Below are 13333 nucleotides of genomic sequence, written 5' to 3'. Positions count from 1 at the left end.
TGTAACACGACTGTCGGTTCATCACGCTGTATTTATATCACTACGCTTACGTAAGCACTCGCTGCTGCCGACACTACTGTAACACGACTGTCGGTTCATCACGCTGTATTTATATCACTACGCTTACGTAAGCATTCGCTGCTGCCGACACTACTGTAACACGACTGTCGGTTCATCACGCTGTATTTATATCACTACGCTTACGTAAGCACTCGCTGCTGCCGACACTACTGTAACACGACTGTCGGTTCATCACGCTGTATTTATATCACTACGCTTACGTAAGCACTCGCTGCTGCCGACACTACTGTAACACGACTGTCGGTTCATCACGCTGTATTTATATCACTACGCTTACGTAAGCATTCGCTGCTGCCGACACTACTGTAACACGACTGTCGGTTCATCACGCTGTATTTATATCACTACGCTTACGTAAGCACTCGCTGCTGCCGACACTACTGTAACACGACTGTCGGTTCATCACGCTGTATTTATATCACTACGCTTACGTAAGCACTCGCTGCTGCCGACACTACTGTAACACGACTGTCGGTTCATCACGCTGTATTTATATCACTACGCTTACGTAAGCACTCGCTGCTGCCGACACTACTGTAACACGACTGTCGGTTCATCACGCTGTATTTATATCACTACGCTTACGTAAGCATTCGCTGCTGCCGACACTACTGTAACACGACTGTCGGTTCATCACGCTGTATTTATATCACTACGCTTACGTAAGTATTCGCTGCTGCCGACACTACAGTAACACGACTGTCGGTTCATCACGCTGTATTTATATTACTACGCTTACGTAAGCACTCGCTGCTGCCGACACTACTGTAACACGACTGTCGGTTCATCACGCTGTATTTATATCACTACGCTTACGTAAGCATTCGCTGCTGCCGACACTACAGTAACACGACTGTCGGTTCATCACGCTGTATTTATATTACTACGCTTACGTAAGCACTCGCTGCTGCCGACACTACTGTAACACGACTGTCGGTTCATCACGCTGTATTTATATCACTACGCTTACGTAAGTATTCGCTGCTGCCGACACTACAGTAACACGACTGTCGGTTCATCACGCTGTATTTATATTACTACGCTTACGTAAGTATTCACTGCTGAGCCAAGGAATGTGCTAGATTAAGTTGCGTGACTTACGGTTTTTCTTGTTTGCTAGAATGAAAATTTCCTCACTCCTGTGCTTATTCTTCCTACATAACTGTTGCTGATTCTTTCCACACCTTCCCCACGCCAATCAACTCAACCTGTCAGAGAACTGGATTTCTTTCCCTGGGGCTCCTCCGGGAGCCTTTCTGCCAGTGCCCTGGCCTGTGGGCTGCTCTCGGACTGTGCACAGCCAGCCTTCTACCACAATATTCCCAAACCTTTTCTAATAATCTTCTTAACTCTGGCTTTCAAAGTGCAGACTTCTCTCTAAATCATCTTCAATGCGAAGATTTAAGTTACATTTTTAGAAATTATTGTCCTACCAGGACAGAGGGCTTTCTCTTTTGATTTTTTTTTTTTTTTTTTGAGACGGAGTTTCACTCTGGTTGCCCAGGCTGGAGTGCAGTGGCAGGATCTCAGCTCACTGCAACCTCGCCTCCTGGGTATAAGCAATTCTCCTGCCTCAGCCTCCTGACTAGCTGGGATTACAAGTACCTGCCAACATGCCCAGTTAATTTTTGCATTTTTAATAGAGACAGGGTTTCACCATGTTGGCCAGGCTAGTCTCAAACTCCTGACCTAAGATGATTCACCTACCTTGGCCTCCCAAAGTGCTGGAATTAACAGATGTAAGCCACGGCACCCAGCTTGATTTTTACTTTTAGAGACCACGTCTTGCTCTGTTGTCCAGGCTGGTCTCGAACACCTGACCTCAAGTGATTCTCCTGCCTTGGCCTCCCAGTGTTAGGATTACAGGTATGAGCTACTGCACCTGGCCAGGATGGAGGACTTTCAGATTAATTCTTCAATTCAGAATGGACTATTTCCAGACCAAGAGAACAGTCTGTAGTAAACCACAGTTCTATGGGGATTATGCAAACAGCAAAAAACAGGATCAGATTTTCATTCAGAAAATGTCGGAGATGTTGCAGGAATCAGCCTGAGGCAGGGTCCAAATACCCCTGCAGGAAGCAAGGTTTCACAGCACAGAGCATGGCAGCGGCCCTTGAACGCCCCAGGGGCTCACGAGAGGGCAAAGGACCCACAGAACCAATTCTTTCTGAGACTCTGACCTCCTCTCATTTTCTTTCTCATGGGCTCCAAATCCTCCTGATCCTGGGGTTCCAATGAAGAAGACGACACGGCCTTTCTGTCTGGGCGAGCTGAGGCAAAGCTGGAGACTTCGTCACTTGCCATGGAGGGACCATCTCCTTTAGGGAAGTTGCCAGCACCCTCAGACCCTGTGCAAGGAATCAAACAAGACAGGTGCTGACCCGTCCGCCTCAGTAGAGAATCACACCTGTAAGGTGTCACTGACTGAAACCCAGCGCAGCTGGCAACCTGAGATGTCACAGTTTGCGAATGACAAATGGCTTACCAGGAGTGTGTGCTCACTCAACTAACATCTTAAGTGTACCTGTGCCCATCCCTGTGTGTGGTGGAGCTGGGGGCAAGCAGCACACTGGCAGAGAAACAGATGCAGACGTCTGTGACCAGGCTTAGCCCTTGAGCGCCGAGTGCTAACGTAGGGCAAATCCGCACACCGGTGGCCAGATGATGCACACCGCATCGTAAACAGTGTTAGAATAGAGATCTGGGGGCCGGGCGTGGTGGCTCACGCCTATAATCCCGGCACTCAGGGAGGCTGAGGCGGGCCGGATCACCTGAGGTCGGGAGTTTGAGACCTCCTGACACACATGGAGAAACCCTGCCTCTACTAAAAAAAAAAAAAAATTAGCCAGTCGTGGTGGCACATGCCTGTAACAACAGCTACTCGAGAGGCTGAGGCAGGAGAATTGCTTGAACCTACCAGGTGGAGGTTGCGGTGAGCCGAGATGGCGCCACTGCACTCCAGCCTGGGCAACAAGAGGGAAGCTCTGTCTTCAAAAGAAAAAAAAAAAGTCTGTAATCCCAGCACTTTGGAAGCCAAGGCGAGTGGATGACCTGAGGTCACGAGTTTGAGACCAGTCTGGCCAATATGGTGAAACCCCGTCTCTACTAAAAATATAAAAAATTAGCCGGACATGGTGGCAGGTGCCTGTAATCCCAGCTACTTGGGAGGGTGAGGCAGGAGAATTGCTTGAACCTGGGAGGCAGAGGTTTGCAATGAGCCAAGATCGCACCACTGCACTCCAGCCTGGACAACAAGGGCAAAACTCCCTCTCAAAAAATAAAAATAAAAATAAAAAATAGAGGTCTGAGGCCGGGCATGGGGCTCACGCCTGTAATCCCAGTACTTCGGGAGGCCGAGGTGGGAGGATCACTTGATCCCAGGAGTTGGAGACCAGCCTGGGCAACACAGCAAGACCCCATCTCTACAAAGAATGCAAAACAAAAAACTTAACAGGGTGTGACAGTGAGAGCCTATGGTCCCAGCTACTCAGGAGGCCGAGGTGGGAGGATCACTTGAGCCCAGGAGGTCAAGGTTACAGTGAGTTAGGGTCACACCACTCCCAACCTGGGCAACAGGGCAAGACCTCATTTCTTAAAAAAAAAAACACACACACATATATATGTGTCTGTGTAAAGCACAGACAATTCAGTGGAGAGATGCGTGGTACTGCGTGTGAACTATTTTACAAGAGGTGTGACAAGAGGAAGGAGACAGAGCAGTGACTTGTAGGGAAAGCTCTATCTCCAGGAGCAAGAAGCCAGAGGTGTAACGACTAGAATGACCTTGGCGGAAAAACAGGCAAACTTTCTAATCACCTTTTTTTGTTTTGAGACAGGGTCTCACTCTGTCACCCAGGCTGAAGTGCAGTGGCGAGCCCTCAGCTCACTGCAACCCCCGCCCCCCAGTGTCAGGTGATCCTCCTGCTGCAGCCTCCCAAGTAGCTGAGACTACAGGCACCCGCCACCACATCTGGGTAATTTTTGTATTTTTAGTAGAGACAACAGGGTCTCACCACGTTGGCCAGGCTGGTCTCAAACTCCTGACCTCCAAGTGATTTGCCTGCCTTGGCCTCCCAAAGTGCTGAGATTATAGGTCTTTTTTCTTTTTTTGAGATAAGTTCTGGCTTTGTCTCCAAGGCTGGAGTGCAGTGGTGCAATCTCAGCTCACTGCAACCTCCACCTCCCAGGCTCAAGCAATCCTCCCTCCTCAGCCTCCCAAGTAGCTGGGATTACAGGCACATGGCACCATGGCCAGCTAATTTTTTTATTTTTTGTAGAGACAGAGTTTCACCATGTTGCCAAGGCTGGTCTCAAACTCCTGGGCTCAAGGGATCTGCCCATCTCAGCCTCCCAAAGTGCTGGGATTACAGGTGTGCACCACTCTGCCCAGCACTGGAACGTTTTCATTTTGAAGTGTTATTTTCTTCCACTCACACACTTAAGGTTATGATGTTAAAACAAAACAAAATTAAAGAGGCTTTGAGAAGTTGGGGTTGTGTTTAGAGTCTACAGGTGACAGGTCAGTAGGAAATGTTTGTCACGGGTTTGGTCTAAGCAGTTCCTCTTATCTCCAGAAGTAACAGGTGAAAACTACACAGCACTCACGCTCCACAGGCTTGTGTGCAACTTAGCTTCCCTGATTAGCACCTGAGAAGCCCTCCCAGGTATGTCCTGAATTCACATTGGAATGTTACAAAACATGTGAACGTTACTCTTCAGATGGTTGGGGGGATGTCGTGTCAGAGTGAGGTATGCTTTTAGAACACTCTGCTGTTGGTGACCAGCCTGGCCAACATGGTGAAACCCCATCACTACTAAAAATACAAAAATTAGCTAGGTGTGGTGGCAGGCGCCTATGATCCCAGCTACTCAGGAGGCTGACACACGAGAATCACTTGAACCCAGGAGGCGGAGCTGCAGTGAGCTGAGACTGTGCCACTGCACTCCAGCCTGGGCGACAGAGCGTGACTCCACCTCAAAAAACAAAAGGCCAGACACAGTGGCTCACAGCTGTAATCCCAACACTTTAGGAGGCCAAGGCGTGTGGATCATGAGGTCAGGAGTTCGAGACCAGCCTGGCCAATATGGTGAAACCCCCGTCTCTACTAAAAATACAAAGATTAGCTGAGCATGGTGTCAAGTGCCTGTAGTCCCAGCTATTCGGGAGGCTGAGGCAGGAGAATCGCTTGAACCCGGGAGGAGGAGGTTGCAGTGAGCCAAGATCGCACCACCGCACTCTAGCCTGGGTGACAGAGCGAGACTCCATCTCAAAAAAATAAAAATACAAAAATAAAATAAAGTTAAAAAAATTAGTATGTATAGGGCAATCCAATTGAAGGAAAACATATGTCCACCTATTCCACATAACAACATCCACATGAAAACATTCCCGTCACACTGCACCCAGATGGAATTCTTCTCAATTACCAGGGAGGAGGTAAAAGAGTTCATGCTATAAGAAAGAGCATCTGTAAAACTGGTTTTAAATACACCCTCTTCAGCCAGGCGCCGTGGCTCAGGCCTGTAATCCCAGCACTTTGGGAGGCTGAGGTGGGCGGATCACCTGAGCTTGGAAGCTCGAGACCAGCCTGACCAACGTGGAGAAACCCCATCTCTAAAAAAATAAAAATAAAAATAAATAAATACACCCTCCTCTGGATGAAGTCTGAATACATCATGCTAAGTGAAAGAGCCCAGTCACAAAGGACCATGCTGGATTCCATGTCCGTGAAATGTCTGAACAGACAAATCTTGAGACCAAAAGCACACGCAGCTGCCAGGGGTTGGGGGAAGGGGACGGGAGTGACTGCTGATGGGCACTGGTTCCTTCTGGTGCTAGGAAAATGGTGATGGTCCCACAACCTTGTGATGTACTAAAATCCACTGAAATGTATGCTTTATCTGGATGCCTTTGATAGTACGTAAATTATAATCTCAATGAGACTGTGAAACACACCATGGTACTGGAGTCCCTGATCTTCACTTCTCTTGGGGATGGAACAACACAGTCAATACTGACTACCACGAAATCTTACTACTGAGAACCTCATGCCAGTCCTCGGTCACTTATCTGTCTCTCTAACAACACAGTAAAGAGTAGTGAACAAAAGCTATGCAACCAGCACCAAGACCTCATGAGATGGAACCTCACCGCAACTGGAGGAACGCTTTTGCCCTGCAGGAGGCGGCTCCGTGGAAGAGGCAGAGGCTGTGGGGAAGAGGTCTGACGTCGACGTTGATGGCTGTGGCTCCTCAAAGCACACCTGAGCGGCGGCGGGTGACGCCGGTGGGACCTGGGGATCGGCGCCGCGCCCTGCACCTGAGGTATCTTTGGTCCCATGGAACACATTTTCCTTATTAGCTTCTGTAATCCAAAAGGAGCAGAAGAAGCACACATCCAGGGCTCAGGCAGACACTCTAGGGACTGAAACGCTCTTAAGAATTCGACAGCCCCAGAGGAGCGCGGTGGCTCACGCCTGTAATCCCAGCACTTTGGGAGGCCAAGGCAGGCGGACCCCAAGGGCAGAAGATCAAGACCATCCTGGCTAACACAGTGAAACCCCGTCTATTCTCTACTAAAAATACAAAATATTAACCAGGTGTGGTGGCACATGCCTGTAATCCCAGCTATTCGGGAGGCTGAGGCAGGAGAATCACTTGAACCTAGGAAGTGGAGGTTGCAGTGAGCCGAGATCGCGCCACTACACTCCAGCCTGGGAGACAGAGCGAGACTCCATCTCAAAAAAGGAAAGTATACAAAAAATGAACCGGGTGTGGTGGCGCACGCCTGTAATCCCAGCTACTTGGGAGGCTGAAGGAGGAGCATCGCTTGAACCCAGGAGGTGGAGCTGAGATCACGCCACTGCACTCCAGCCTGAGCAACAAGAGGGAAACTCCGTCTCAAAAAAAAAAAAAGAATGCGACAGCCCCTAATATGCATCTGCTTCTTCACTCTAATCTTACTTACCAAAGGACTCTTGTGTCATGCCTTGCTTTTCATTTAAAGATTCATAGAGAAACGCCACGTCTAAAAGAAAATTAATCAAGTCAGGGAAGTGGCGGCCCCTGTGCAAAGTGAGAACTCAAATGTTTCTCTCTGTTCCCTCCAGTCACTTGTTTTTGTTGATTATTTTGATTCATCAGCTAATAACAAATTCATCCAAACAAGGTATCTAAAACATCTTTACTAACACAAAAGAAATAAGCCTCAGGGAAAAATGGCATCAGGAGGCAGACTAAGGTGAAGAATCTATGCCTCACTTATAATTTCACGCCACAAAAAGGAGCAGATACAAGATCCTTCTGTGAAGCAAGGGGTGGTTAAGGTTATGTTGAAGATGGCTACGACATATTTGCTCCATTCTTCCTTGCCATTGTGGTCTTTAAGTATTTCAGGAGTGGCCGGGTGCAGTGGCTCACGTCTGTAATCTCAACACTTTGGGAGGCCGAGGCGGGCGGATCACCTGAGGTCAGGAGTTTGAGACCAGCCTGGCCAACACAGTGAAACATCATCTCTACTAAAAACACAAAAATTAGCTGGGCATGGTGGCGGGCACCTGTAATCCCAGCTACTCAGGAGGCTGAGGCAGGAGAATCGCTTGAACCCAAGAGGCAGGGGTTGCAGTGAGCCGAGATTGTACCACTGCACTCCAGCCTGGACAACAGAGTGAGACTCTGTCTCAAAAAAAGTTAAATAGGCTGGGCGCGGTGGCTCACACCTGTAATCCCAGCACTTTGGGAGGCCAAGGTAGGCAGATCACGAGGTTAAGAGATGGAGACCAGCCTGGCCAACATGGTGAAACCCCGTCTTTACTAAAAATACAAAAACTAGCTGGGCGTTGTGGCACGCGCCTGTGGTCCTAGCTACTTGGGAGGCTGAGGCAGGAGAATCACTTGAACCCAGGAGGTGGAGGTTGCAGTGAGCTGCAACCACTGCGCCACTGCACTCCAGCCTGGACAAGAGAGCAAGACTCCATCTCAAAAAAAAAAAAGTTAAATAAATAAATATTTCAGGGTGACCTTCGAAGGACTCCCATAACTTTCCTTATCCTATACCATCTTCACAAAACAAAGACACAGCCACCTGGAGCTGAGAAAGTCTTACTGGAATCCAGTCTAACCTCCGGTATTTCTCATAAGGTCTCCAAAAACAGGACCACCAATGGCCTCCAGATCCCTGGTCCTAGGTTTTACTCCCCATAACTCAAGTTCCTCTCCTGTATAACCTAACCCATCTCCACTAGTTTCTCCTTGGCTGCCATTCTGGGATTTGCTGCTCATGGCCATAGTGGTATTTCTGAGGAATGGCTGGGACTCAGGCTGCAAAGTCAGCACTCCTCTTCCTCAGCAGACACTATTCACATCAGGAACCTACATGACCAATAAAGGGGATGTTGCCAGGAGGAACGTTCCTATGGGAAGGATCTGCTGCACAGACTCTCTCTGAAGATGCCTCCCAGCCTCAGCAGAGCGCACCCCCGAACGGGTCTGACCCCAGCAAGCCCTCCTCTCTCTTACTGTGTTCCGGCTCATTCTTCCTGTACACCAAGTAGATGACATCCCCAGTCTGTAGAGGGCAAGTCTGCTTCTTAACAACTTTCAGCTTGTTAATCACTGTTCCATTGGTGCTGAAAAAAACAAAAACACAATTTATCCTACTTAAAATAACTTGGAGTTACAAGATTTTTTAAGATTTTTTTTTCCAGCACCATTAGCAAAGAGGCTCAATATGACCGTTCTGGAAATCCTCATAGGAACAGCGTCGATATTTAACGATGCATGCATGCATGCACCCTCGCCAATCTCTTGAGAAATGGCTCGCCCACTTCTCCCTGACTGACAGCCTAACCAGCAGCCACACCTCCTCACGTGCTTGGCACCTGTGCCGCTGCAGGGCCGGGTTCTCTCCCACGTGCCGCCTGGTGGACTCCGAGGCCTCGTCCCGCAGTGTGGCGCTTCCATCTCCGGCCTCCCCGAGTTGGACCTGTGCTATCCACAGTTCCATTCCCCACGGCCATCACGACCCCAGAGCTCGTGCCTCAAATAAGTACTGATTCCTCCCAAGACACTGGCTCTGGGCAGCAGAGTAAGTGCTGGGCCATTAGCTGCAAGACGTGGCCCTGTGCTCAGAACCTGTGGTCTGATTGCCAAGCTCCTCGAGGCGATCTGCCTGGGGAGAGGCCAATGCAGATGCTGCTGACCCCGGGACAGACAGGAGGAGACTAAGTCAATGGGGCAAGAAGTGCCTCCTGGGGACTTCTGCACAGAGACCTGACAGAAAATCAGGCACTGGCTAGATGATGACGGCCCAAGAGCACAGCATCCCGACACACAAAACCGCAACCGAGCAAACCGACCCATTTCAGTCGAAACACACAGCCTCAGCTCTGCAGCCTCACTCTCGAGGCCCCAGCAGTGGACAGAATTCACATCTGAGTGGCCACCACAGTTTGCTGAGGTACGAGAGTGGCAAACAGTTCTGTAAACAGGTGGTAAACAGTGCAGGTTTTGTGGTCACCTGGTCACCAGTCACCACTGCTGCTACTCAGCTCGGCCACCTGTAGCAGGAAAGCAAACGCAGACAGTGAGCAAATGAACTGCCATGGCCATCGCCCCGTAAAACCTTCAAAACCAGCAGTGGCCGTGTGTGCCCGAGCTCTGCCGTTGCAGTACAAAGCTGACCCTGGAAGACGCAGGTTTGAACTGTGCAGTGCACTCATACACGGGCTTTTTTCAGCTGGAGGGACGCGAAACCCACACATCTGCTGGACTGACTTTCTGTATCTTCATGTTCCGCAGGGCTGGCTACACGCGGGAGCACAGGAGCCAATCCCCCCGGATGCCAAGGGGCGACTGCAGTCATCACTCATCCTCATGCTCTTTCCAAACAAAAATCTGTTTATTTCACTTCTCTCGATGACTCCTCACTGCTCTCAGGCTAAAGCCCAAGCTCCCTCTGCCGCTCACCACGCACTCTGACCACACGACCCTGCTCATGCTTGGAGGTCCCCATACATGTGTTTCTTCTGCCTGAGCATCCACCCCTAAGCCCACCTCTGCCAAGGAACGTAGCACCTCTGGAAGCTGGAAAAGGCAGAGAACAAATTCTCCCCTGGAACTTCAAAAAGAAACCAACCCTGTACAGAGCTTGATTTTAGCCCCATCAGATCAACATCGGACTTTGGACCTCCCTAACTCTAGTAAGACAATAAATTTGTGTTTTTTAAATCCACTAAGTTTGTGGCAAGTTGTTACAATAGCCACAGGAAACTAACACCCCCATACAGTCAGCCCATGGAAGCTAAGCCCTGGCACAGGTGGGACAGCCCAGGGCCCGCACCCAGCATAGGGAAGCCAGGCCCTGAAGCAGGCAGGATGGCCCAGGGCCAGCACCCAGCATGGGGAAGCCAGGCCCTAGTACAGGTGGGATGACCCAGGACCAGCACTCAGTGCAAGCCCTGAAGCAGGTGGGATGGCCCAGGACCAGCACCCAGCACGGGGAAACCACGCCCTGGTACAGGTGGGATGGCCCAGGACCAGCACCCAGCACGGGGAGGCCACGCCCTGGTACAGGTGGGATGGCCCAGGACCAGCACCCAGCACGGGGAAACCACGCCCTGGTTCAGGTGGGATGGCCCAGGACCAGCACCCAGCCCGGGGAAGCCAGGCCCTGAAGCAGGCGGGACGGCCCAGGACCAGCACCCAGCCCGGGGAAGCCAGGCCCTGAAGCAGGCGGGACGGCCCAGGACCAGCACCCAGCCCGGGGAAGCCAGGCCCTGGTACAGGAGGGATGACCTAGAACCAGCACCCAGAGCAGGGAAGCCAGGCCCTGGTACAGGTGGGATGACCTAGAACCAGCACCCAGCGCAGGGAAGCCAGGCCTAGGTACAGGTGGGATGACCTAGAACCAGCACCCAGCGCAGGGAAGCCAGGCCCTGGTACAGGTGGGATGACGCAGGACCAGCACCCAGAGCAGGGAAGCCAGGCCCAGGTACAGGTGGGACGACCCAGGACCAGCACCCAGAGCAGGGAAGCCAGGCCCAGGTACATGTGGGATGACCTAGAACCAGCACCCAGAGCAGGGAAGCCAGGCCCTGGTACAGGTGGGATGACGCAGGACCAGCACCCAGAGCAGGGAAGCCAGGCCCAGGTACAGGTGGGACGACCCAGGACCAGCACCCAGCACAGGGAAGCCAGGCCCAGGTACAGGTGGGATGATCCAGGACTAGCACCCAGCACAGGGAAGCCAGGCCCAGGTACAGGTGGGATGATCCAGGACCAGCACCCAGCACAGGGAAGCCAGGCCCTGGTAAAGGTGGGATGACGCAGGACCAGCACCCAGAGCAGGGAAGCCAGGCCCAGGTACAGGTGGGACGACCCAGGACCAGCACCCAGAGCAGGGAAGCCAGGCCCAGGTACAGGTGGGATGATCCAGGACTAGCACCCAGCACAGGGAAGCCAGGCCCTGGTAAAGGTGGGATGACGCAGGACCAGCACCCAGAGCAGGGAAGCCAGGCCCAGGTACAGGTGGGACGACCCAGGACCAGCACCCAGAGCAGGGAAGCCAGGCCCAGGTACAGGTGGGATGATCCAGGACTAGCACCCAGCACAGGGAAGCCAGGCCCAGGTACAGGTGGGATGATCCAGGACTAGCACCCAGCACAGGGAAGCCAGGCCCTGGTACAGGTGGGATGACGCAGGACCAGCACCCAGAGCAGGGAAGCCAGGCCCAGGTACAGGTGGGACGACCCAGGACCAGCACCCAGAGCAGGGAAGCCAGGCCCAGGTACAGGTGGGACGACCCAGGACCAGCACCCAGAGCAGGGAAGCCAGGCCCAGGTACAGGTGGGATGATCCAGGACTAGCACCCAGCACAGGGAAGCCAGGCCCAGGTACAGGTGGGATGATCCAGGACTAGCACCCAGCACAGGGAAGCCAGGCCCAGGTACAGGTGGGATGATCCAGGACTAGCACCCAGCACAGGGAAGCCAGGCCCAGGTACAGGTGGGATGATCCAGGACCAGCACCCAGCACAGGGAAGCCAGGCCCTGGTACAGGTGGGATGACGCAGGACCAGCACCCAGAGCAGGGAAGCCAGGCCCAGGTACAGGTGGGACGACCCAGGACCAGCACCCAGAGCAGGGAAGCCAGGCCCAGGTACAGGTGGGACGACCCAGGACCAGCACCCAGCACAGGGAAGCCAGGCCCAGGTACAGGTGGGACGACCTAGGACCAGCACCCAGCGCAGGGAAGCCAGGCCCAGGTACAGGTGGGATGACCTAGGACCAGCACCCAGCACAGGGAAGCCAGGCCCAGGTACAGGTGGGATGACCTAGGACCAGCACCCAGCACAGGGAAGCCAGGCCCTGGTACAGGTGGGATGATCCAGGACTAGCACCCAGCACAGGGAAGCCAGGCCCTGGTACAGGTGGGACAACCCAGGACCAGCACTCTGCCTTCTCCATTGTGCCGAGAAATACAGAACTTGGTCTGATACCTATTAGACTAAGAAAAGGAGCATCAGTTCTTCCTAAAAAAAACCTACTTTCTAATCTTCTGTCCCTGAAACTATTAGTTGCCTAAGAATCTCATAGAGCCTAATCTTTACCACCTAAAAAAAATCCTGCAGTGAGAAAAGCACTCTCAACATACTGCTAGAAGACCACCTGCCACTTATAGCAGATTTAAAATAGGCACGTTCTGACAGGGTACAGAAGCTCACACCTGTAATCCCAGCACTTGGGGAGGCCAAGGTGGGTAGATCACCTGAGGCCAGGAGTTCAAGTCCAGCCTGGCCAACTTGGTAAAACCCCATCTCTACTAAAAAAAAAAAAAAAAAAAAAAAAAATACAAAAATTAGGTAAGTGTGGTGCCATGTGCCTGTAATCCCAGCTACTCGGGAGGCTGAGGCAGGAGAATCACTCAAACCCAGGTGGTAGAGGTTGCAACGAGCCAAAATCATGCCACTACATTCCAGCCCAGGCCACAGAGTGAGACTTTGTCTCAAAAAAAAAAAAAAGGCCGGGTGCAGTAGCTCACATATGTAATCCCAGCACTTCAGGAGACCAAGGCAGGTGGTTCATGAGGTCAAGAGATCAAGACCATCCTGCCCAACATGGTGAAACCCCATCTCTACTAAAAATATAAATTAGCAAGGTATGGTGACGTATGCCTGTAGTCCTAGCTACTCAGGAGGCTGAGGCAGGAGAATCGCTTGAACCTGGGGGACGGAGGTTGCAGTGAGCTGAGA

The 13333-nt window shown here is 51.9% G+C and overlaps 1 protein-coding gene across 4 annotated transcripts in view; it reads right to left on the bottom strand.

Annotated features, from left to right (window-relative positions):
* CHFR (checkpoint with forkhead and ring finger domains) overlaps nt 1-13333 on the bottom strand; it is a 41099-nt gene that overhangs the window by 20316 nt on the left and 7450 nt on the right. For 2 of the 4 annotated variants that reach the window (XM_021675886.2, XM_021675888.2), the window contains exons 3-6: nt 8602-8711; nt 7052-7111; nt 6236-6448; nt 2265-2432 (exon numbers count right to left, since the gene is read on the bottom strand). In XM_021675886.2, coding sequence (XP_021531561.2) covers nt 2265-2432; nt 6236-6448; nt 7052-7111; nt 8602-8711 — 551 coding nt within the window. Of the gene's footprint in view, nt 1-2264; nt 2433-3413; nt 3507-6235; nt 6449-7051; nt 7112-8601; nt 8712-13333 lie in introns of all 4 variants that reach the window. The other 2 variants (XM_021675889.2, XM_064379518.1) reach the window with 2 other exon arrangements.

The sequence above is a fragment of the Aotus nancymaae genome, unplaced genomic scaffold (assembly GCF_030222135.1).
Source record: "Aotus nancymaae isolate 86718 unplaced genomic scaffold, 86718_ANA_hifiasm-v0.15.2.pri h1tg000021l, whole genome shotgun sequence".
Taxonomy (NCBI): domain Eukaryota; kingdom Metazoa; phylum Chordata; class Mammalia; order Primates; family Aotidae; genus Aotus; species Aotus nancymaae.
Note: the sequence above shows the minus strand (reverse complement) of the source record. Positions and strands in the feature narration are given on the sequence as shown.